General features: G+C 36.1%; 2 protein-coding genes across 4 annotated transcripts in view; one reads left to right on the top strand and one right to left on the bottom strand.

Moving 5' to 3' along the window:
* Positions 1–60: 60 nt before the first annotated feature.
* Positions 61–6,919, top strand: LOC122137513 (transgelin-3-like). The gene is made up of 5 exons (XM_042725103.1): positions 61–275; positions 757–989; positions 1,935–2,109; positions 3,160–3,262; positions 4,875–6,919. Exons 2-5 carry the CDS (start codon positions 810–812, stop codon positions 5,056–5,058), a joined length of 642 nt encoding a protein of 213 aa, XP_042581037.1. The 5' UTR covers positions 61–275; positions 757–809; the 3' UTR covers positions 5,059–6,919.
* The window catches only part of zgc:152816 (uncharacterized protein LOC777712 homolog), a 32,493-nt gene continuing 12,389 nt past the window's right edge, over positions 6,675–26,778 (bottom strand). For 2 of the 3 annotated variants that reach the window (XM_042725101.1, XM_042725100.1), the window contains exons 8-19: positions 25,667–25,788; positions 23,794–24,139; positions 20,748–20,826; positions 20,531–20,547; positions 20,292–20,456; positions 19,710–19,835; positions 19,036–19,179; positions 17,356–17,486; positions 15,861–15,948; positions 15,520–15,649; positions 15,144–15,265; positions 6,675–7,004 (exon numbers count right to left, since the gene is read on the bottom strand). In XM_042725101.1, the coding sequence (XP_042581035.1) occupies positions 6,954–7,004; positions 15,144–15,265; positions 15,520–15,649; positions 15,861–15,948; positions 17,356–17,486; positions 19,036–19,179; positions 19,710–19,835; positions 20,292–20,456; positions 20,531–20,547; positions 20,748–20,826; positions 23,794–24,139; positions 25,667–25,788 (1,521 nt within the window). In that variant the 3' untranslated portion in view covers positions 6,675–6,953. The remainder of the gene's footprint in view (positions 7,005–15,143; positions 15,266–15,519; positions 15,650–15,860; positions 15,949–17,355; positions 17,487–19,035; positions 19,180–19,709; positions 19,836–20,291; positions 20,457–20,530; positions 20,548–20,747; positions 20,827–23,793; positions 24,140–25,666; positions 25,789–26,778) is intronic. The other variant, XM_042725102.1, reaches the window with a different exon arrangement.

Raw genomic sequence — 26,778 nt, 5'->3', positions numbered from 1 at the left:
CGAACGGCTTTCAATGCCTTTTTGGCTAGACGCGCTTCACATAGGCTACTGCAACATGTCACGCCAGTGATTGCGCGCAACCTTCCGTTTTACGTAACACTTACTGTAGAGCTCCATCAGCGACTATGATGCGTGATGCTCTGCTTGGGCTGTTTCCACGTAATGACGGATGCTGAGCTGCGTCCCACCCCCTTGCCCCATACGAATGGTCCTTCATGGTGCCAACAGACGGACATTACACGGCCGAGGAAAACAACAAACAGCCTCCATCACTAGTAAGTTGATGCATAATATTTCAATGCATTGTGGATAAATTAGACCATATTAAACAATCGGTTATTGATGTAGTTGCCTGTTGTTATTTTGAACTAGAGTCTGTGGGACACAAGTTGGCATTCATGTCAGTTTGCTGTTAATAATCGTGACCATATGGAAACGCTGGTCTATTTAACAGCGCCAATATCATTGTATTGCTGTTGCATGTCTAGGAGGGACTCGTTTGTTGCATATCACCCAGTGGAGGACAAATAGCCCGTCAGTTTTTGAATGGATAAACATATTAAATGTATCAATCGTTGACATGCAATATTAAGTTCTAGTTAGAGAAACAGGAACAGGAAAAAATCATTGGAGATTTTGATGAACTCTCCTGTCAGTATGGTTTACAGCTTAAACTCTAGCCATTCTGTTTTAGTAGGCATATAGTAATTTAAAATAAGAAATAAAAGCCATGTTGTGTGTGTTTCCAACCTATAGGGGTTGAGATTTTTTTTACCAGTGTAGGTTGGTGTTAATGTCTGAGTGCCGCCATGGCAAACAGGGGACCAAGCTATGGGCTCAGCCGTGAGGTCCAAGAGAAGATTGAACAGAAGTATGATGCAGAGTTGGAGGCTCGGCTTGTGGGATGGATCGTGGCCCAGTGTGGTGACGACCTGGAGCGACCTGAACCTGGCAAACAGAACTTCCAGAAATGGCTTATGAGTGGAACAGTAGGTGTTGAATAAGGAATATGAGGAAGGAAGGGAGGTGTTTAAGAGGTCATTTAAAATCGTTATTTTAATATCAGCAGATAATTTTTAACATGGGAACCTAAAACAATTGGGTGAACCTTTCCCTATATCTTACACATCTAAAAGCTGGAATCATATTCTGGAATGATAATCACATTGCGGAATAATAAAATAATCATGTGACATGATTATGACACTGTACAATGAAAAGGCATTGTGAATGTGGGAAAAATTTGGTTTAGAAACAATTTTCACTATGCAATTCAGAACAAATTTGAAGTAGAAAAGCCGAAATAGTATTTTCTTGTAAAATATACTTAAGTAATATTATTTAAGTATCCAGGGCATTTTGTACCATACTGTTAATTGTTACTGTGCACTAAAAGCATTAACTTTGCTGATGATGGGAAAGAACACATTTTTGAATATATAATAAGACAGCGCAAACGTATTAGGACACTGTCTTGCCATGAAATTGTGTCTTCTTGATAACACACACCTCCCTATTATTGCATTCTCATGTAAGCATTAAGCATCTAAATTCGTTATCATACTATTTAACTTCAATTTGTAGTAAAAAAAAAAAAAAAATCCTTGCCACGTTTGTTTTTGAAAAACATTTTGGGTAATATTAGCTGAACAATTATGCATGAATACACACTTCACAGATGCACCAGAAATAGAGCACCATCCAAGCATCCTTGAAAAACGCTACTATGATTTGTGAAACACTAATTGTAATCTTGCTCCTACTAGACCCATAATATGCAAAAACTGAGATGGCTTGATTTTATAGGACACCTTTATAAGTATAAGACACAGACACATTTCTGTCTCTTATTGTTTTAGTAATCAATCTGGCAGAACTTTAAATATATTTCTCCTTTCACTCTTTGCTCTTCCTGTCTCTTAACCCCTTCCCAGATTCTCTGCCGGCTCATCAACAGTCTGTACCCCAGTGGTGAGGAACCAATTAAGAAAATTACAGAAACTAGTATGGTCTTTAAGCAAATGGAAAAGATTTCTCAGTTCCTGCAGGCTGCTGAAGATTATGGTGTCACCAGAGGAGACATATTCCAAACTGTTGATCTTTGGGAAGGTAACGCACATGCACACGCACACGTACACGCACACGTACACGCACACACACACACACGCACACGCACACGTACACACACACACACACACACAGACAGACAGAGAGAGAATGGACTGAGTCTTACCTAAATGCAAGGGAAGTTTATTACCCAAAAACCAAGTGGACACCTCTTGTAACTGACAAGACTTTCTATCCTCAAGGACGCTTTTGCTTTGATGAGATGCTAAAAATTGCTGCATCATCTGAATGAAGAGTTCCACCAAATATGTTACTTTAGGATAATTTATATTAGAAAAAATAAAGGACTTAAAACGCTTCCTTGAGGAACACCACAAGTCATTGGTAACAAACTAGACAATAAACCTTTAACATATACTCTCTGACTTCTATTTTCAAAATAAGATTGTACCCACCTAATAGCCTCTTCATTGCAACCTATTGCCTTTAATTTATACAGTAAAATGGAATGATCTACAGTATCAAAGGCCTTCTGAGATCTGACATAACCATTCTGCATAATTTACCACTATCAACCATCTTTCTTATCTTATCAGTTATACTATATATAACATACATGAACTCTAAAACCTGACTGAAGATCATGCAAAATGTTGTTTCTACTTTATTCAGTCTGGTCATTTTCATTATCTCTGACAACACGCATAGAACAGAAATGGGACTATTATTAACAATATCCACCTTATTGCCCTTTTTATATACTCTGGCACTATTTAACTCGTTGGGGGTTTTGTCTATAGACCTAAATGATGTCTATATTATGTAGCATGCGCTGCGTTTAATCAAAAATATTACTTTAGTAAATTAGGTCTATAATTTCAAATCATAAGGTTGCATTACAAATAAATCCTCATTAGTTTGATTAGGGGTGGAGCTAAACTCTGCAGGAAAGTGGACCTCGAGAGCCAGAGTTAAGAACTCCTGATTTAACTATTGTCATTAACATGGTGTATATAATACTGTTCAAGATGCCTTTGGCAAGCACTGTGTCACAGGTATCATGTTCATGAGGCTTTTCGCTCTGTTTTAAAGGAAAGGACATGGCTGCAGTCCAGAGGACACTGATGGCTTTGGGAAGTGAAGCTCTGACAAGGGATGATGGACATTACCGTGGAGACAAAGATTGGTTTCATAGGTGAGCTGGACAAAGAATGGTGCCACCCGTTAGCACTATGACTGAGACCCCCCAGATCTTATGTATCACAGCCCGTGCAGAATTACCAACAGTGCATACGAGTAGAATCTAAATTTAGATTCATCAGCCAATCAAATTGTTTTAATTGTACCTGGTGGGAGCAGTCTTTGCAAGGTTTTGTCTCTATTAAAGCATAAAAATACCATAGCATGTTTCTTAAATATCTCCAAACATACTAAGTTAACATATTTGTTTATCTGAAAAAGGGTGGTACAGTCAGTTAATTAGTCATTAAGGGCCGGAATGTCGGTCTCTGTTTTGGCTTGTGAAACCCACCCATTGCCAGTTTAGCCAATTCTATTTCAGCACTTTGGGTTGCCAGTTGGCGGGAGTCACAGCGTATTTCATTTCAGTCATGGAAGCTGGCAAACTAAAGGGGTCAGAGCGTCAATCTGGCAACCTGCGTGTGTGTCAAGTCTGAGGAGGAGGGACCGGGTGAAAAAAACCCTCTGCAATATTTTGAATTTGGACTGCAATACCAAGCTCAACCACTCTGTGTCAATCCTACATACAACACCTTTAAGTGATGTAGGTAATTAAGAGTGTGAACAGTGCAAGAAACCTTCTATAAGAACTGCTGTTTTATTACAAATGGATTATTTTCATTTCAAATAATCATTGGTAAGTGCTTTTGGTGTTATCTTAACTGGCTATTGCCTATATATCCAATTTATGATTTACTGAAGTTAAAATAGGCTTTTGTGACAGGTCCATAGCATTGTGGACAGTAAAACAATAGTGTAGATGCACCTTCGGATGATCCGATCAAGCTCAAGGTCCGCATAATTATAAGATGAAAAGTTGCGAGTATGACATAAAAAGTGGAAATATGAGATTTTTTTTTTTTTACTTTTTACCTCATAATTACAACTTTTTGTCATAATTATGATTTTTTTGTCACGTTCGACTTTTTATTTCATGACTTGTGATATCATAATAATGACTTTATATCTCATAATTGTCTTTGTATCTCATAATTTCAGCCTTTTATGTCAATACTTTTTTACCAAAGCATGATTTTGTTTTCTTACGTGACAAAAATTAGCATATACAATTTTCATGTCTTGATCATCAGATTTCTTTAGACTGCAAAAACAACCAGTGGCACTGCATTGGCTTAAACTAACTTAAAGACCAAAATCAGTGACGGAAAATAAGAAAAAAAAGCACAGTGTTTTATTTTAGGCTATACTTGAAATTCAGTGTTTCAACACAACTTCTGTACTTTATGTGGACTGTGCAAGTGTCACAATCGCTTACCAAAGGCCAATGAGCATGTATGAAGAATAATTAGTGGTGAGGTTAGTAGCTTTGGATCTTTGAAATACATTCTGAACATTCTGTCATGTTATCAGTAGTAAAAAAAACTTTATTTTTCAAAAGAAAGGCCAGACAAAATCAACAAATTTTTTTCCCATTGTCTGGAACCTGGACCAGACTTTATGCCAACAGTCAGAAGTCTGGATCTACGGCACTAATTCAAATACAGCTGCTCCATCTCATGCAACCTCTAAGCACATACTTCCTGCATTTTAATGTTCTTATGTTTTAGGAAAGCCAAGGTCCACAAGCGGGAGTTTTCTGAGGAGCAGCTGCGTCAAGGTCGCAGTCTTATCGGCATGCAAATGGGAACCAATCGTGGAGCCTCTCAATCTGGCATGGTAGGGTATGGCACCCCACGGCAAATCATGCGGTATGACTCTCCTCGACACAATGGACATGAGAGCAATCCCTAAACACCATACAGTTTGGTATTTAAAATCTGTACTGGAGCCGAAAGCCAATTCTAGAGCTCCAGTTGTAGGAGGAATGTGTACGTGTGTGTATGTATATAGATAAACTGTGGACCTGTTACTGCTTACTCCAGTCCTTGAATTACACATATTAGAATGTTGTCCTTTCATCCACAATCCAGCAGTGCCGGCTGTTATTGACTCTCAGGCAAGCTTCAGATCAAGGCCAAAATGTGCAAAATAAACAATTTAAATTAAATATTGTATCTAAAAGCTCAACTCATAAAGTCTCTTGAAATGCGCATCTCTGTAAACATGTAGCTCTTTAAGAATCATAAGCTGACAATCTGGTACTTGAATGTCTAGCGTTCATTTATGATTATGCATTTAGCTCATTATTTTACCCGAAGCAACATAAAAGTCCATTTAAGGAATTGTGTCCTATGAAATTAAACCAACAATATCGGTGTTGCAAGCCCATACTCTACCAATTGGGCTAAATGAGTTGCGCATGCAATAGGAAAATTCTGAAGAAAAGTCTATTTTTACTTAAAGCCATATGTAACTAATCAGTATGTCAAGATATATGAAATAAAGTGCTTAAAATATAAATGTATTGGATTAAAGTGATACTGTGCTCAGTTGCTACCAAATGTATATTATTATTGATGTATACTAACTATAAAGGTTCATGTTCCTGCTAGCAGAATGCGCCAAACTAATCGACTCATTAATCGAGTCATACTATGTCTTCAGAAAATGTCATTGTTGTGCAGAAATTTCTGATGTTGCTGCAATGAAATGATGCTATACATTCCAGTGATATGAGAAAAGAACCGTGTGCTTAAGAGTCTGACTCAAGTAACACTAATACAAAAGAATGTGCTATTTATTAAAAGTCATTTTAAATGCAGCTATTTTCAACTTTTGTTAATTTTATGCATTAACTAACATGCATGTAAAGTAAACGTGGTTCTTATGCTAAGACTGTATTGCAGATTATTATATTTATTTATTGTGAAGTATCACTTTTGTATCTATACATAGTACCTTTGACAATCAAAATACCAATTGTCATGACTTAAATGTTTGGCTGTTTAGTTCCGTGTTTCTTGTTTTTATTTTTGTGGTTTGATTTTAAATCCATTTATTATTAGAAAAATCTAATTAACCATCTTTTTTTCTTTCCTATTTACTAAATGGTTTAGTTTAGTTTTAATTTCTTGGAATGTAGATACATTTGTTGTTGTTTTTTTATTCAACATTGTTTGACTACTGTAAAACAGAGGACTAGATATTAGTCTCAGTTTTTAATTGTGTGCACAAATGTCTATTATTTCGATAACTGTTGCAAATATATCTTACTATTCACTGGTAGTTGTTTATGTGTTTGTGAAAGGTAAACTCTTCACCAGACCATTTTTTGTGTGCATTGATATATTTACACAAAAGTGAACAACTGTATTCAAAAATGTGCCTCTACTTGTACAAATCATTGCACGTTCATTTAATTCTGACCTTCACAGACACAAGCTGCAAGGTATAGTGTATTGGTTTGTGGTAAGACACATTTGAACTGATGGAAAATTGTACACTCATTCATATAGCTTGCATACAGGTGACAGTAAACAAACATGAGTTTATTTCAAGAGCATAGTGTAACATTCTCCTTTAGCTGATATACATGTTCATTCTGCTTACAGTTAAACATCCAAACTATCACAATGGCTACACAATTTTGTCCACAAAATCTGCCTCACACACACACACTCACTCACTCTTGTAAAATGGTGAAAAAACATTTGAACAGAAAGAATATGGAAACTAACTGGAATGAAAACAAATAAAAAACAATGGCTCAAAAGTACAATGTCTTTGTCTTCTTTGTGTTCTTTCACTCAGCCATCTGGGTGTCCATCTGCCTCTTCCACCACTTCAGCATGTTTAAGCTGAAAATAAAAAAATAAAAAAATATGTAAGCTCATCCACATAACCAGAACAAGAGGCATAGGAAGCATGTTGTTTCATTGGCTGGGAGATTAGATACCAGCTTGTGCCATGCAGAGTTTCATCGATGAAAATCATTGATGGCACACAACATGGCACTTATCTGTACTAGTCAGAATTTTGTCCTAAATATTCCTTAACAGAATTAAAAAAAAAAAAACCTTTTAAAAAGGATAGTTCACCCAAAAAGGAACTCTTCCTCAGGCCATGCAAGATGTAGGTGACTTTTTTTTCCCTTTACATTTATGCATTTAGCAGACACTTTTATCCAAAGCGATGTACAGTGCATTCTATATATATATATATATATATATATATATATATATATATATATATATATATATATATATATATATATATATATATATATATATCAGTGTGTGTTCCCTGGGAATTGAACCCACGGCCTTTCGCGCTTCTACCACTGAGCCACAGGAACTGCAGAAATTTCTTTAGTAGAAGAGTAAAGGAGGTTTTTAGCTGAAACTGTAGTCCTTGGTGATTCATAAAATGCAAGTCTATGGCTGCTGTCACTTTGAGAGTCAAAAAAAACATATACAGGCAACACAAAAGTACTACCCGTGGCTCCTAATAATATATTGAGTTCTTGTGAAGTGAAATGATCAGTCTGTACAATAAACTGAATATAATTTACAACATTATTATCACTAATCCAGAGCCTTAGGAAAACCCGGAAGTCCACTTCTTTTTCGCAAACTGGTTCTTTTAGACAATTTGTTTCAATGAACTGGTTCAAATAACCAATTCACCAGTTTATGTAACCCACTAACCCACTTTCTGTCAGCTTATTGAAGTGCGCATGTGTGATACGTGACAGGAACGCATCGTTGGTGCAGATTTAAGTGTAGCATAGTTTATTTTTAATGCTATCCCGGATCATGTCAGAGGACTGAGGAGTATATTGTTTTGTAAACGAGACGTGTGTCATGGAGAGTTCACAAAGAAACATTTGTAGTAAGATGAAGCTGTACTATATCTGCAGCTATAAGTGGATGATTTAATAATGCTTTGTCTGGAAATGTTGGCCAAACACTCACACGAAATAGCAAGGGGGCACTAATACCGTTTCCAATGCAATGACATTAGCTAATCATAACTGTGGCAGATTACTGAAAAGCCTTAAAGGACTCGCCCCTTAAAAAAAGCCTGTTTCTGAAAAAACTTTAACAACAAATAAGTAAACCTCAAGGAACACATTAAAGGGATCAAATGACGTTGCTAAAAATAACATTATTTTGTGTATTTGGTGTAATGCAATGTGTTTATGCGGTTTAAGGTTCAAAAAACAAATTATTTTCCACATACTGTACATTATTGTTTCTCCTCTATGCCCCGCCTTCCTGAAATGCATTGATTTTTACAAAGCTCATCGTTCTAAAAAAGCAAGGTGTGCTCTGATTGGCCAGCTATAGATTGTGTTGTGATTGGCCGAATACCTCAAGCGTGTGACGGAAATGTTACGCCCCTTACCATACTGTGATGCCGTCTCCAGCAGAATGAGACTCAGTCCAGCTGCTCTGCTCGTGCACATCCCATCATCAGTTCTCTTTTAGCAGTTCAGTCAATGTACTGTTAGGAGTAACTGAATAACTCAGGATATTGGTTTATTTCACGTCAGAGGGAGTGTCAGGCACGCTTATAAACCTAATAATTTAAGTAATTTGTGGATTAGTGTGTACTGAAGACGCAAACTGTTTCAAACTATTGAGTTCGATTTGGTGAACTGCTTTGACCGGTTCACTAAGAAGATTCATTCCCGATCCGGACATCACTAGAAGAGACAAAACCAATAAAACCCATTACAAAGGAGGCATTTGTTGCATCCAGTGGGGACATAATTACTGATTATAATGACTTATACTGACTTTTTACAATTTGCGTTGCATATCATGCTGCTTAAACATAAAACCATGTCTGCATTTGTGATTGGAGAAACAAGAAACAACAAGCCTACTCTAAACTTCCTAAAACTCACGTTTGAATCATCATTGACAAATTATTTAAATATAAAAAACATACTTACAGGCTGTGAGTCAGAGGCGCCAGACTGTCCTTGCAAAGTTGAAACTACCCCACTATATAGAAACAAATCCTCATCCATAAAATGTGCAGCACACATCTGAATATTTGGGTTGAACTGTTCTGGAACGGTGTTGTAAATACAGCTTAACCACTGATTTCTATTTGTGTCCTCTTTTGGAAGGCCAAACAAAGTAGTTTCACTTTCACAACGAAACACAGCGACTCCACAACATGGCGACGGCGGCAACAGCGAGAATAAAAGTTATGCCTTCTTTCTTTGCCTGAACATTTGGGCAGTGTTATGCAAATCTTCCCACATCGTGACGTAGACATGTGGGGGCGTGTTAGAACGAGCCGTTTTAGGTGGGTGTGGTTGACTCCAAACTTTTATAAAGAATATCTCTTTGGATTTGAGACTTTAGTCTTTGCAACTTTACAGATCTTCTTTATGCACCAAGGGCTTGTAACACTCAAAAGAGAAAGGAAAAATCACATCATACGACCCCTTTAAATTCAATAAAAATCAATCTCATGACCCCTTTAATGTTCTACTGCAGAAAAAAAAAGTCGCCTACATATTGGATGGTCTGAGAGTAAAATAACAGCAAATCTTAATTTTTTTTGGTGAGAACTATCCCTTTAATCATTTTAATATGCATCAGCAATTTTCTGCATTAAACTCACAATGTAGCCAATCACAGATCTATCTGGCCAATTAGAGGTGTTTTATTTAGTCAAAATTCACTCACTCCTGAAAACAGTAAGCACAGTTTTTCAAGATCATGAATCATCTCATAACAGTGCACAAGTGATTCATTGTGCAGTTCAGAGAGCTTCACTGATTATAATGGAACCTTGTGAGACTGCCAAAAACTAAGATGAGCGAAAGCTTTTTAGTGATTTTAGTGATAGAGACAACACGTCTCAGGACCTACTCATTGTCAAAATCATACTCTAGATTTAATACTGTCACATGGAATTGATGTTGATGGTGTTGAAATTATGCAGCCAAGTGATGATATCTCAAATCATTATTTAGTTTTGTGCAAACTTCATATAGCTAAAACTGTAAATTCCACTTCTTGTTACAAGTATGGTAGAACCATCACTTCTACCACAAAAGACTGCTTTCTAAGTAATCTTCCTGATGTATCCCAATTCCTTAGCATATCCAAAACCTCAGAACAACTTGATGATGTAACAGAAACTATGGACTCTCTCTTTTCTAGCATTTTAAATACAGTTGCTCCTTTACGCTTAAGGAAGGTTAAGGAAAACAGTTTGACACCGTGGTATAATGAGCACACTCACACCCTAAAGAGGGCAGCCCGGAAAATGGAGCGCAGCTGGAGGAAAACAAAACTAGAAGTATTTCGTATTGCTTGGAGGGAAAGTAACCTATCTTACAGAAAAGCATTAAAAACGGCTAAATCTGATTACTTTTCGTCTCTTTTAGAAGAAAACAAACATAACCCCAGGTATTTATTCAATACAGTGGCTAAATTAACGAAAAATAAAGCATCAACAAGTGTTGACATTTCTCAACATCACAGCAGTAATGACTTTATGAACTACTTCTGAAGTCGATACTATTAGAGATAAAACTGTAACCATGCAGCCATCAGCTACAGTATCACATCAGACAGTGCACTATAGATCCACTGAGGAACAGTTCCAATCATTCTCTACTATAGGAGAGGAAGAATTGTATAAACTTGTTTAAATCATCTAAACCAACAACATGTATGTTAGACCCTATTCCATCTAAGCTCCTAAAAGAGGTGCTTCCAGAAGTCATAGATCCTCTTCTGACTATAATTAATTCCTCATTGTTATTAGGGTATGTACCCAAAACCTTCAAACTGGCTGTTATTAAGCCTCTCATCAAAAAAACACAACTTGACCCCAAAGAACTAGTTAATTATAGACCGATCTCGAATCTCCCTTTTCTTTCCAAGATACCAGAAAAGGTAGTATCCTCACAATTATATTCCTTCTTAGAGAAAAATGGCATCTATGAGGATTTCCAGTCAGGATTTAGACCATATCATAGTACTGAGACTGCTCTCCTTAGAGTTACAAATGACCTGCTCCTATCATCTGATCGTGGTTGTATCTCTCTATTAGTGCTATTGGATCTTAGTGCTGCGTTCGACACTATTGACCACAATATACTTTTGCATAGACTAGAACACTTTGTTGGCATTAATGGAAGTGCATTAGCATGGTTTAAATCGTACTTATATGACCGCCATCAATTCGTAGCAGTGAATGAAGAGGTATCATATCGATCACAAGTGCAGTATGGAGTACCGCAAGGCTCAGTACTAGGGCCGTTACTCTTCACGCTTTACATGTTACCCTTGGGAGATATCATCAGGAAACACGGTGTTAGCTTTCACTGTTATGCTGATGATACTCAGCTCTATATTTTTTTTCGCGGCCCGGCGAAACATACCAATTTGAAAAAGTAACGGAATGCATAGTCGATATAAAAAAACTGGATGACAAGTAATTTCTTACTGCTAAATTCTGAAAAAAACAGAGGTGTTAATTATAGGGCCTAAAAGCTCTGCATGTAATGACCTAGAACGCTGTCTAAGCCTTGATGGCTGCTCTGTCAATTCTTCATCATCAGTTAGGAACCTAGGTGTGCTATTTGATAGCAACCTTTCCTTTGAAAGCCACGTTTCTAGCATTTGTAAAACTGAATTTTTTCCATCTCAAAAATATATCTAAATTGTGACCTATGCTCTCAATGTCAAATGCAGAAATGTTAATCCATGCGTTTATGACCTCAAGGTTAGACTATTCTAATGCTCTTTTGGGTGGTTGTTCTGCACGCTTAGTAAACAAACTCTAGTTAGTCCAAAATGCAGCAGCTAGAGTTCTTACTAGAACCAGGAAGTATGATCATATTAGCCCGCTCCTGTCAACACTGCACTGGGTCCCTATCAAACATCGTATAGATTTTAAAATCTTGCTTATTACTTATAAAGCCCTGAATGGTTTAGCACCTCAGTATTTGAACAAGCTCTTGTTACATTATAGTCCTCCACATCTGCTCCGTTCTCAAAACTCTGGCAATTTGATAATACCTAGAATATCATAGTCAACTGCGGGCGGCAGATCCTTCTCCTATTTAGCGCCCAAACTCTGGAATAACCTACCTAACATTGTTCGGGAGGCAGACACACTCTTGCAGTTTAAATCTAGATTAAAGACCCATCTCTTTAACCTGGCTTACACATAACATACTAATACACTTCTAATATCCAAATCTGTTAAAGGATTTTTAGGCTGCATTAATTAGGTAAACCGGAACCGGGAACACTTCCCATAACACCCAATGTACTTGCTACATCGTTAGAAGAATGGCATCTACGCTCATATTAGTCTGTTTCTCTCTTATTCCGAGGTCACCGTAGCCACCAGATCCAGTATGTATCCAAGTCAGAGGGTCACTGTAGTCACCCGGATCCAGTATGTATCCAGCCCAGATGGTGGATCAGCACCTAGAAAGGACCTCTACAGCCCTGAAAGACAGCGGAGACCAGGACTAGAGCCCCAGATACAGATCCCCCGTAAAGACCTTGTCTCAGACGACCACCGGGACAGACCACAGGAAACAGATGATTCTTCTGCACAATCTGACTTTGCTGCAGCCTGGAACTGAACTGGTGGTTTCGTCTGGTCAGAGGAGAACTGCCCCCCCAACTGAGCCTGGTTTCTCCCAAGGTATTTTTCTCCATTCTGTCACTGATGGAGTTTTGGTTCCTTGCCGCTGTCGCCTCTGGCTTGCTTAGTTGGAGACACTTCATTTACATCGATATCGTTGACTTGATTGCAAATTATTGCACAGATACCATTTAAACTGAACTGAGCTGCATGATGACATCACTGAATTCAATGATGAACTGCCTTTAACTGTCATTTTGCATTATTGACACTGTTTTCCTAATTAATGTTGTTCAGTTGCTTTGACGCAATCTTTTTTGTTTAAAGCGCTATATAAATAAAGATGACTTGACTTGACTTGATTATAAAGGGAGCAAGCTTTGCACACTTTCTAGGGTATAATCCATTCAGAATTTTATGAAACTTGTCTTTCAGACAAATACACAATGCAAAGTTCCGGAAATGGTATCCTCATATTTATGCTGGATTCACTCTCGAAATAGTAATGACTGACATAATGATAACCATAGCAGTGAATGAGACAAAATATATATATCAGAGCACCCTCAGTGAGTTAATTCTGGAACTAAGAAATTTGCCATTCGCAAAAAGCTTGATTGACAGGCGATCTGGCCAATCATAACGCCAAATCCACCATCTTGCCCGACAAACAAAATCAGACAGCAGAGCAGATTCATTTCGGTGGACTCTGTCTATTGTGTATTGATGTTTTTCCATGGTTGAAATAAAATACGTTACGATGTCAATTTGTTTATTTCGTGCTTTAAGTAACGTTAAATATGAAAAGAGGATTGGTTCACGTGTGCCGCTTGTATTGAGGCATTACAGCGATCTGTCACAGCACATTAAAGAGGCAACAAACGGTATTTATTCTTTAAATTTCTTAAAAAATAAAAAAAATTAAAATTGAGACCTTGTTTCATACCAGAAGTAACCTGCTCTGTCTTGTCTGTCAGCGTGTTGTCAGTTTCCTCTTTGTTCCGCAATGTATTTATTACTGCGTAAGAACATGGCATGTAGTGTGAGAGAGGCCTGGCTTGTCGGACATAGCAACAGTAACTAAGGAGGGCGGGTTTTTGTGAAGGATCAATTGAGCGCATTCAGAGCGAGATCCAGTTCATGGACCAAAAGTGTGAGTAAACTCTATTGAGTTCAGGACACCCCCCAAATTTTTTTTTACAGAATTAGGTTTTAAAGCCTACAACAAACGGATGGTAAAGACTTCAAGTTTCTTCCTTGGTTTGTGACATCATAAACCCTAAAACCCTGCCCCCTAAAGATCACCACCATCACAACACAAAGGAAAAGCTAACCAATCTGAGCCCATTGCATATTTCTGAGGAAGTGGCTTCATAGAACCAGGGTGTCAACAGACCATTTTTAGGAGAACAGAAACAGCGGTAAAATATATGAAAAAAAAAATGCAATTTTTTTTGAAAAAAAAAAAAAAAAAAAAAGCACGACCATGTGTTACAGTGCCCCCCGTAAACACAATCAAGCCTTTGAAAATAGCTGGTTGACCAGCCCTTTAAAGGAAATACATTAGGTGAAAGAGGTTCAGATGACAAAATTTGGGAATGTCTGCATTACATGTAAATAATGTAATTAAAGCTTTTTACTACATAATACATGGTTAAATAACCTACTGATTGATAATTCAAATAAAAATGAATATTCATCAGTAGTTGATGCAATGTTGAAACACTTCTAAAACCTGAAAGGATTTTTATAAATCAAATGGCCAAATGCTGTGTAGCCACCCGACTAATGACTGATCTCTGTGTGAATGTCCACAAAACTCTGAGTGTATATAAGCGGCAGGCTATTTTAGAAAGGAAACTTTCAAAGATGAAAAAAAGGAATTATGGAGAATTAATAAATTATGAATAATTTATTGCTATTATGTGAATAACAAGTAATCATCTAATCTATAAAAAAGTAACTGTGGTCTGATTGCAAGTATTTTTTTTGTATTTTATTCTATTTATTTGTAATTAATTTTTTTTTGTATTATTATTTAGTAGAATTTTATTTTATTTTATATTTATTTATGTGTTTTTCTTTTTTGGGTTATTATTTAGTAGTTAATATTATATATATATATATATATATATATATATATATATATATATATATATATATATATTATATATATATATATATATATATATATATATATATATATATATATATATATATATATATATATATATATATATTTTTTTTTTTTCATGTTAACTTTACCATACAATTCAATTGATATGTGGTAACAGGTGTTATAAAATGTTCATTATGAGTATAACATTTTATTATTGCTCTTCTAACTCTATTGCAGTCACCTTGAGGTTGTTGTAGTGTTCAAGGCTGCAGCAGTGCTCTGATTTTGCTCTCTTCTCATCAGTGTAGAATATGTTACACAGCTTGCAAAAGAAGCCAGTCACTGGGATGACGTAGTTCACACCTGAAAAAAGGTAAGATAGTTTTAGAAACTGAAGAAATATACATTAAAGGCAATACAACTTCAAATTCTTTGGTCATTTTTGTTGTTTATGAAGCACAACATTTAAAAAAAAAACACCACTAATTATTGTGGTAAATGTATGTAAAGCAAAATTTTGAATAGTCAAATAATTATAGCCAATGTAGACCCCACTCTAGCTAATTTAGTTCCCCCAAACAGAGTTCCTAATACAAGCAAGTGTGTGATGGACTTACCCACAATTTGGTCTGGTTGATAAGGGTTCAGAGGGGTTTTGTCCAGTTGACTATTCTCTTCCGAACCTTTAGTTTCACAAACTGGATCCCCACCAACACCTTCACAATCCGGTAAAGAACTGTGCTGGTTCTGCACACACACATTTTCTCTTATATGATTTTTACAGATAGAGAGATCAAAAATACCAGACACTTGGCCACCTTTCCTTCAACTTAGTTTTAGTTCTGCATTTAAGCATGACCCTTTAGAGCTAAATGTTTCAATTTAAAGCACAACAACAGATTTGGTCAAATGTGTCCAAGATGTTAATGTTCACCTCCTTTGCTCCAGTCTTGATTACCTGGTCATTTTCTGTCCTTTCAGTGCTTGGTTTAATTTCTTTAGTTTCCTTTTTTAACTCTCTTTCTTCTGCATTTTCAGGGTATCTCCTATAATAAAAGAGCATAAACTGAAGATGTCACTACCAACAGAAAATAATTTCTTTGTTACTTTCCCAATGGTTGTTACATTACATGCACACTCATGCAAAAGCAGCACAACAAAAATGTTCTCTGCATTAGGATGGTTTTCCTAGTTTGCAATTTTATATGAATGTCTGTGTCTGCATTTGGCTGAAGTCATTTTGTAAAAATTATTTCAAGGTAGTCAGTTACAAAGAATGTTCATACACACCTGCAAGCATTCATATTGCTGATAATATTTTTTAAATAGTAGTTTATAATGTTTCCTTATATATGATGTCACCTTAATGTCACTTAAAATGTCAGTGGTATTTATAAAAAATAAAAATAAAAATAGCACAAGCAAAGAAAATGTGTCTAAAGCATTTTGTTAGGATCCAAATAAAACAACAAAAGAAAACACAAAAAACAGTCTAACTCAAAAAAAAATCTAAATATGCCCACACTTAAAGGAATAGCTCAAAAATGAAAATAGGCTGAAAATGTACTTACCCTCTGACCACCCAATATGTAGATTAGTTTGTTTCTTCATCGGAAGAGATTTGGAGAAATTTAGCTTTACAGGATTTACTCACCAATGGATCCTCTGCAGTTAATGGGTGCCGTCAGACTGAGAGTCCAAAGAGCTGATAAAAACATCACGATAACCCACAAGTAATCCACACCACTCCAATCCATCAATTAACATCTTGTGAGGCGAAAAGATGCATGTTTTTAAAGAAACAAATTCATCAATAAGATGTTTTTAACTTTCAATGGTTGCTTCTGACAAAAACAAGTCCTCTAACAATAATATTTCTTCCTCCAGTGAAAAAGTTGTCTCGTCTGAATCAGGAGGGAAATATGCATATATTAAGCAAATATGTCTGGATTTTGATTTGAGAGGACAACAGGGGATGGACTTTTTTTACTAGAGGAAGCATTTAACTGATGGACTGGAGTCGTGTGATTACTTGTGGGTTATTGTGGTTTTTTTCAGCTGTTTGTCTCTCATTTTGATGGCACCCATTCACTGCAGAGGATCCATTGGTGAGCAAGTGATGAAATGCTTAATTTCTCCAAACTGTTTTGATGAAGAAACAAACTCATTTACATCTTAGATGGCCTGAGTGTGAATAAAGTTTCATCAGAATTTAATTTTTGGGTGAACTACTCCTTTAATGACCTGTACTACAGGAAAGTGAAGTTAGTTCTGAAAAATGCTCCAGCAGGAATTGTTTGCAGATTTCTCCTTCAATGACATTTTAAAGTGTGCTCAAATGCTGTTTGGGCCTACTGCACATTCTTACTATTGCCTCAAAGTCAACAATGGAAATGTATTTTATCATTTGTGTATCCACTCTAGTTAGTGACAGTTTTAATGAATACACCTACCAGCGAATCAGAGAATCCCCTTTCCTGCACATAGCTATCTTCAGCACCGACCCCCAAAATTTGCAAGGCCTCCGACTGTACTGTGCAACCATTTTTTCAGCTGCCTTTGTACTTTCCAGTTGCATGTAACACTGAGAAGTTACAAGACAAGGCACGGGAAAAACAAATAGCATGAAAGAGTAATGATGGTACTCAAGAAGTGAATATTCACAAATTGTGCTCTTCTGCTCTCTTATCTTACTTACTATTTTTGTCCTGTTTCTAGTAAAAATTAGTGCTGTCAAACAATTAATCGTGATTAATCGCATCCAAAATAAAAGTTTTTGTTTACATAATATGCATGTGTACTGTTTATTTATTATGTATATATAAATACACATGTATTCAGCATATATTTTGAAAATATTTACATGTATATACATTTATATTATTATATTCTATATAAATATATTTAGTACATAAACATAACATTTTTGTCTTATATATATATATATATATATATATATATATATATATATACACACACACACACACAAGCATGTGTTTGTAATTATATATGCAGATTAATCGAATGCGATTGTAATTGTGCATTTTGTTAGTAAAGTCGGTTCTGTAATCACCAGTAAATCATCATCACGTGCTTTCAGATGGAGCAGCATTTATTACACAGAGCCGTACACTGACAAGTTACGCAAAAAAAAATTAAATAATTTTTGCAGACGATTTTATTGCCCGATTATGAAATTGAAGAAATCGTTCGCGATAATGACAGCTGTTTGCATAGCTTCTCAGTGAACTATGGCTCTGTGTAGTAAATGCTGCACCATCTGAAAGCATGTGAAAATATCAAATTTAATAACATATTTTTACTCCTAACTCACTTAACGTCAGTTGAGTGTTTGAAATAAATCCTTCTGTGAGATTATGTGGGTTCTTACACAGAATAAGGCACGCAACATATTTCATAGTATTCTAAGCAGTGATAAAGGCATTGCATTATAAATATACTTTATTTTAATGAAAATTATAATAATAATAATAACCATATATTGTCCTATTCGTGTGTTTATTAGTCACATTGAATCAATAAAAGCAGTTAAATCTTCTGTTTATCCAGCTACCACTTTAGGCATTTCCTGGGTTTCTTCTGCAAGGCATTTTTAGCGCTTTGGATGGAGATTTGCTGCTGATCACAGAACTGTGCTTCACTGAAAGATACGCATGCCAATCACAGCTTCAGTCAAATCGCCATCTCGATTGCATTTTGTTTTATTGTGCAGCCCTATTATATACACATAATAAATATGCACAGTAGACACTCATATATTATGTAAACAAAACTTTTATTTTGGATGCGATTAATCACGAGTAGTCATTTGACAGCAATAGAAAAAAATCTAAAAAATCCTAAATTAAGATGCATTTACTAGATGAGCAAAATGACGCAAGATATTTAGTCATAAACAACTAAATTAAGTGCATTTTGCTTAAAATAATAAAATTATCTGCTAGTGGGGTAAGTAAATGAATCTTGTTTTAAGAATATTTTACTTACAATATTTTACTTTTAGCATATTAAGGAATTTTTTTTAGATATTTTGAAACAAGACAAATATACTAAGATAAGCCTTTTTTTGATGCAGTGCAGATAGTGATGAGTGGAAATGTGTTTATACGTACCGTTCCTTGATACCTGTGCAGAGAGTAGCCAGTCAGTTTTCCGAAAGGTTTAGTCAGTTTGAAGAGGGATTTGTCTGTGTATTTCTGTCGTAGGTACCTCTGGTTGGGAAGACAGCTGATGAAAACAGACCTCCCACTAGGGCTCTAAACATGGTGTGAAGGATTGAAACCATCACAATCATTTTAGTTTAATTTGGTAATCATTTACATTTGGAATAACAATATTCTCAAGTGTTCACAAAATATCCTTATCTTTATATTATTTTGGCCATTACATGTTATATGACAAAAGTCATTTCAAAACATGTGTATTGATTGATGTTTTTTCCCCTTCCACCCAATATTCTATCTATACTGTCAGTTTTTTATTTGTATTTATATATTTATTTTATCCTCCATTCTATTCAGAACTTTTCTTGATGTTGCTCATGGATGTGTAGCAGTCTTAACATTCTTCTAAATATTTCCTTCTGTGTTCTTTGGAGAAAACAGCTCACACAATTGAGAGCACATGAGGGGAATACACAAAATGTTTAATATCTTCTATTTTAGTGAACCAAGTTGTTAAGGGAAGCTGTGACATTATGCCCTACCCTGGCAAACAAAAGTTATAGTAAATATATAGTAAAAACCATAATATTGTGAGAAGTGCAATTTAAAGCACAAACACATACCTCTATTGTTTTCATGGTAAGGCACATGGAAACAGACACCGGCCTGCCACATATCGTTGCCTTGTGATTGCTGTAGAACTGCACCATTTCCTGGGCTTTTTCAGCTGTTTCCAGTTCGATCATAGCCTACAAGAACAAAAATAAACATAACAGCTAAAGGCAAAACCTGAAAATTGAGAACTGTGATTAGTAAAACTGAAAGCATATTATGTGGTAGCATGGTTAAAAACATCTGGAAAGAAGACACAATAACTTTCAAGAGATCCAACCACTGCTGTTTTGGTTTTGGCTGTTTCAGTTATTGCATGATTAACTGATAGCAATTACAGCGTGTTATGTGTATTGACTGCAAAAAACTGATACTGAAGACTGGAGTAATGGCTGCTAAAATCAGCTTTGCATCACAGGAATAATTAACATTTTAAAATGCATTCAAATATAATTTAGTTCATTGAAATTGTAAAAATACAAAATATCACCTTTTATACTGAATTTTTGATCAAATAAATGCAGCACAGACTTCTTTTTTATATTATAATGTGCAACCCCCCCCCCACCCCCACCCACACACAAAACACTGACCTCTTGTTTGAACGTGGATAAAGAATGCTTCACCATACTGCCAAAGGGTGCAGACAGACTGTAAAGATCCTTCATCAAGTCAGGGGTTTTCTTTACAGGCCACACCACCACTACTTTACTATCCTGTGATTGTGGAATGAAAAATACACATTGCCATCGCTCATACTGTTGAACAGGAAATATATGTTTATTTCCTAAGGCATCCAACATTTAATGTAAATGAGAGATGTGATACTTACCTTTGGCACAGAAGAATCTGGAAAAAAGGGAAAAAAAGAGTTACTGTCATAGACACAGTACATTGTGGGAGAAATGTATATGATTTGAATTTAAATTTGGCATGAAATGAAAATTCACTATTTTCTAAATGCACATTAGTGAACAATTCATAAATGCATACGTTAAATTTTATTTAATTTTGATTTGACCTCCTAATATTTAATCAAAAGGAATCACCTCCTGCATTGTTGTCCAGCTCATCTAATGTAACAAAATCTTCTATGTTCTCTGGAAATTCTGTATCATCCAAATCACCCTAGAGAAATAAGACATAATGACAAATGCTGTGAAATTGAAGGCAAATCGGTGCTCGTTCATGCGAGTGATAACCACACAGTGGTAATTATCAAAGATGTGATCTGAGAGAATATTTTGCATGCTACATATCTGGACATGTCGGCAATTACAGTCATGCAGTGTGAATTATCAAAGACGCAATCTGAGAGAATCACAGTCATGCACAGCCAATGAGAGAGCAAGATACAGGGCAGCGGGAAGTTCGGGGAGGATGTTTTGTTTGTGTTTCATTTTTTATTAAGCAATTAGCCATATACAAACAACCTGGCAATCCGTACCTTTTTGCATAAAAAATTTGAATATACTGAACAGGTGCATAAAGATACATATACATACACACACACACATACAGTGACCTTCATAAGTATTGAGCAGTAAAGACAAAATTGTTCTGTTTGCTGTGGAGTCAAGAAATCTGTAAATATAATTAAAAGATGAATATGAGACAAAACTACAAATGGTCATATTTTATTATTGGGTGTTTCAACACATTTTACCAACTAAGATCAGCACTTTTAGAGTTTTATCCCCCTATCTGATGTGAAGTACTGGAACAGTTGGCTCACAGATCTCTCTAAGTGATCAGCTGTGTCCTGTTGCATTAATTGTTCAGATATTAAAAGCAGGGAATGTGCCGTATCAGTTATATCTATTGCTTCTGCATTCTGAGAATTGCATTCAATGACGACAAACCAGGATGAAGATGGGGGAGCTGATTTTGAAAGAAAAGCAAGCAATTTGGATGCTGAAAGAAAAGAGGAGGTCAGTTAGAGCTATAGCAAAAACAAAGGGCATGGAGAAATCAAGAGATTGGAAACCACCGGCAACATCAGCAACCAATAATGACCTAATCGGCTGAGAAGAACAGTTGATGACAGGAAAATCATAAAAGATGTATATATATACAAAAAATCCTTAAAATACGTGTCTGTAAAATCTCCAACAAAGCTGGGGTAACTCTTTGACAATCTACTGTCCACAGAAGACTTTAACAGGAGAATTCTAGAGGCTACACAGCAAACTGCAAACGTCTGATCAGCACCAAAAATAGAAAGGCAAGATTAGAGTTTGCAAAAGCCAGTAGAATTTTGGAATAGAGTTTTATGGACAGATGAGACAAAGATTAACCTTTATCTAAATGATGGGAAAGCAAAAGTGTGGACAAAAAAGGGAACTGCGAATGACCCTTAAGCATACAGCCTCATCTGTAAAGCATGGTGGAGTTGGTGTCATGGCATGGGCATGCATGGCTGTCTCTGGAACAGGCCCTCTCAACTTTACTGATGACTTAATGTATGATGGCAGTAGCAGAATGAATGCAGTAGTGTACAGAATCATCTTGGCTACCAATATTCATGAAAATGCCACCAGATTCATCAGAAAGCACTTCATATTGGATCAGGACAGTGACCCAAAACACCCTGCCAGTTCAGTCAAGGAGTTTATCTGGGCAAAGAATACTTTCCCAATACTTATGCTCACATCAGACAGTGGAATGAACTCTAAAAGTGCTGTCCTTTTTATTTGGTAAAACATGTATGTGTTGAAACAACTAAAAATAAAATGACATTCTGTAGTTTTGTCTCATATTCATCTTTTAATCATATTTGCAAATGTCTTGACTCCACATCAAACAAAGCAATTTTATCTATTCAATAAAACAATTAAATTAAAAGGAGGCTAGGATTTTTCCTTTAAATCACATTCTTCTATAAAGGACAAAAGATTTGTTGCATTTTGTTTTCATCACTTTGAAGGCTTTGGCATAAGAAATATATGCATTATAAAATGCACAAAACACTTTCAAGTACTTCGTTTTTTGTGTATAAAATTTTCCCAGCAGAAGTATGTTGTTAACAAGAAAGTCATCTTTGTTATTGTTTGTTCGGGGAGGAGTTACAGATCATAATATCAGTGTGCATTTGGTTGTGTTTGCGGACCAGACAGTTGTCGGCAATTATTCCTATTGCAAAGTCATGCAGTGTGTAACCTCCTATTGCCGATCCATTGTGCATTGAACACAGCAGCAACTAAATGCTACCCCAGATATTCGTGCAGTGTGAAAACAACGAATGATTTTCAAAATCATGCAGTGTGAACTCGGCATTAGTGGTTGTTTGGGTTTCATTCTGCAATCAGAATAACTGAGTTGTGAAACTAGTGAAGTTCATTCACATGGGTCAATAACTCAGTATATCATTTTTAAGGGCATATAATGCAAAACATGTCAAGTTTGAGGTCACTAAGATTTTTTAAAAAGTTTTTTAAAGAATTATCTTCTGTTCACCAAGGCTGCATTTATTAGAACAAACATATAGTGTAAAGAGTTATATTGTGAAACATTATATTACAAATAAATGTATTCTGGTTAAACATATTTTAAAACGTCATTTATTCCTGTGATGCAAAGCTGAATTTTCAGCATCATTACACCAGTCTTCAGTGTCACATGATCCTTCATTCTAAATATGCTGATTTGGTGAGCAAACAACGTTTCTTATCACTGAAATAGGAATCTTTTGTAACATCACGTCTTTTGATGAATGTAATGCATCCTTGCTGAATAAAATTATTAATTTCTTTAAAAAAATATCTTGTTGACTTTTAAAGTGATATTTGCTGCATTGTTTTATTTTTATTATTTATTTACTTATTTTTTATTTTGCCGTTAAAATGATCCAGCACCAGAAAATTAACTTCCTTTGAGATGGAAAGGATAACTGCTAATGGATAGTCTTGCTCACATCTCAAACATTTCATTGCACCTACACAACTGGTTGCAACAACAAACAGTGCACCAAGGGCAAGTGTCTACACTCTTCAGGTGTTCATATCTATCTATGAATGGCTAACTAATTGTTTCTGCATATTACGCTCAGAAAAAAAGCATTTTAAAAATGACACACCCCACCTTCTATCAACTCACCTCTTCCTCTTGATTCTGCTCTGAACCTCTCTCTCTATTCTCCTTCTCAGCAGTGGTAGGTTTCTCCTCTTCCATCTTTTCCTCCTCTTCCTTTTTTTCTTTCACCTCAGTTTTAGCCACAATGCCTTCTGACCCCTCATCAAGCAGCCCAGGTTCATCCTCCAACTGAATTCCCTCCTCATCTTCGAGAACCTTGTCTTCACTTTCCATCAACTCGTCTTCTTTCTCTGTGGCTTCCTGGTTTGAGCTGTCGCTTTTGTCCTTGTTGCTAGATGTTGACTCTTCTCTTTGTCTGCTGTACTTGCTTGAGTCAGATTTTCTGGTCACAGACTCTGGACTATTTTCTCTTAAAAAAAAAAAAAAAAAAAAGTTTTCAGTTAAGGAAGCATTTAAAATAGTCTTTAAAAAGTTAAATTCATGTTAAGCTCTATGGACAGTATCTGTGATTAATCAAAACATCTCCATATTCAGCTAATGGAGGCATGATTCACTTCATTTCCTAATTTTCCCAAACATACAGCACTTACAAATTATATGAATCATGAATGAATAAATTAAAACTAAATTAAAATCTTGTTTTCAATCGTTGTCATTTAGAAATGAGATTGCGCGGGTGTTTGAATCGAGATTGCGATCTTTTAACAATGAATAATTCTTTGTAAATATACTTTTTTGACCAGTGGATTAACTCACACAGTAATCACAAATAACTACAGTATAACAAACACTTTTATAATGACCACACAGATTATATCAATTACTGACTTGAGCTAAATGATGACACTGTTGTCTTGAGCAGCTTTACGGCAGGATCTGAACTAGATGTCTAAACTAAAGCAGTACTTTAAATGTAGCACCAACAGACTTTTTGCCCCACAACTAGACATATGTGATATATTCAGACCAAGATCAGTTTATTTATATAGCACATTTAAAAACAGCTAGTGTATGCCAAAGTGTTGTACATATACAAATGAAGTAAATATAGAGATTAAGAGAATAAAAAGAAATGACTCAAAACACAATTAATACAAAAACACATTAAGATACTAATGTCTAGAGGTATGCTGTTCCAAAGTCTAGAACTGGCTACAGAAAAAGCACGACCCCCCTTAAATTTCAAGCGAGAGCAAGGTATATGCAAGAAAAGTTTATCAGAGGATCTGACAGAGCGAGAGGATTGATGATAGCTGAGAATCTAGGACAAGTATGAAGGGGCTAGATCATTTAATGCTTTATACATAAATAATAAAATCTTAAAATGGATCCTATGCTGCACCGGTAACCAAGAGATGCTAGGACAGGAGAAATGCTTTCTCTCATCTAAGTACCCGTCAGCAACCTCACGGCTTCGTTCTGGACCAACTGCAAGCAATTCAGCGATGAATGCTTGAGACCCATATAAAGCGCATTGCAATAATCAAGTCTGGAAGTGATGAAGGCATGAATAACTATCTCTAAATCCTTAAATGAAAGCATAGATTTTAATTTGGCTATTTGCCTTAGTTGAAAAAAAACTGCTCTTCACCACAGCACTTATCTGTTTTTTAAAATTCAGATCAGTGTCAAAAATCACACCTAAGTTTTTAGCAAAAGGATGAATTCCTGTCTGAGAGCTCGTATATTACATTTATCCAGGGTTCTGACCTTCATTTGGGTTTTTTAAACGTTCGGTTCTTTTAAGAAAAAAGTTATTAAACCTGTTATACTGTATTATGACAAAACTTTTTTGCAACTAAATTTCGATACCATGATAATACTGTAAAAGCTTTAGCAATTATCGCAACATGAAAATTTGATACCGTCACAAACCTACCCCCAACACACTGGTCTAAGTGCCTCTTTAGGGCTTGGGATATCAGAATTCTCTTACCTCAGGGTTGTGATGTGCGACATGGACACTTTAACACTTTTGCCCTGAATCCTCAGTGGGTTACTGTAGTAATACTTCACCATGATGTCAGCATCACGCCAGTCAACCATCTCAATCAAGGCCTACACACACATAGACATACAAGAGTTTTACTGGGAAAGCAACCAAACAAACAAAATGTATTTCTACAAAGGCTGTGAAAATTAATGCATACAATTTATTGAAAACCTTTATTTAATAAACTGATTCAATTTAACAGTATAATCTCAGTGAAGTATCAATATATATGCACTGATCAGCCAGAACATTTAAACCACTCGCAGGAGAAGGGTACAAGATTTATTATATTGTTATAGTGGCACCTGTTAAAGGACATGATATACTGTTTTAGGCAGAAAGTCAAAAGTTAACAGGCAGTTCTTGGATTTCAGGTGTAGGAAGCAGGAGAAATGGGCAAGCGAAAAGATCTTAGTAACTTTGACAAGGGCTAAATAGTGATAGTTAGACGACAAATCTCCAAAACAGCAAATCACATGTGCTGTTCCTGGTAGACATTGATTAGTCTCGATCAAAAGTGATGCAAGGAAAGACAGAGGAGCTACCATAGTTTAAACTGCTGAAAAACTCAATTGTGGCTGTGATAGAAAACTGTCAGAACACAGTGGATCACAGTTTACTGTTTATGGGGCTGTGTAGCCACACACCGGTCAGAGTGGCCGTCATGACCTCTGCCCACCACCAAAGCATCTATGTGAGCATCAGAACTGGACCATGGAGCAATGGAAGAATGTTGTCTGGTCTAATGAATCACATTTTCTTTTAGATCAGACGGATGGCCGGATACATGAGTACCTTGTTGTTTACCTGGAGATGAGATGGCAGCAGGATGCACTATGGGAAAAAGTCAGGCTGGCAGAGGCACTGTTTTGCTCTGCTGGGAAACCTTGGATCCTGACATTCATGTGGATGTTACTTCGACATGTACCACCTACCTAAAGATTACTCCAGAGCATGAACATCCCTTCATAGCAACAGGTGTTTCTTGATAGCAGTGGCCACTATCAGTAGAGTAATGCACTGTGTCACACTGCAAAAATTGTTCAGGAATGGTA

This window comes from Cyprinus carpio, chromosome B5, assembly GCF_018340385.1.
Source record: "Cyprinus carpio isolate SPL01 chromosome B5, ASM1834038v1, whole genome shotgun sequence".
NCBI lineage: Eukaryota > Metazoa > Chordata > Actinopteri > Cypriniformes > Cyprinidae > Cyprinus > Cyprinus carpio.
This window is presented reverse-complemented; position numbering and strand designations above follow the sequence as displayed.

Bases quoted from the DNA above. Each gene is read 5' to 3' on its own strand.
- LOC122137513 (XM_042725103.1), top strand. From the start codon at position 810: ATGGCAAACAGGGGACCAAGCTATGGGCTCAGCCGTGAGGTCCAAGAG. The intron at 990-1,934 runs GTAGGTGTTGAA...ACCCCTTCCCAG, and splicing joins AATGGCTTATGAGTGGAACA to ATTCTCTGCCGGCTCATCAA. The intron at 2,110-3,159 runs GTAACGCACATG...TCTGTTTTAAAG, and splicing joins AACTGTTGATCTTTGGGAAG to GAAAGGACATGGCTGCAGTC.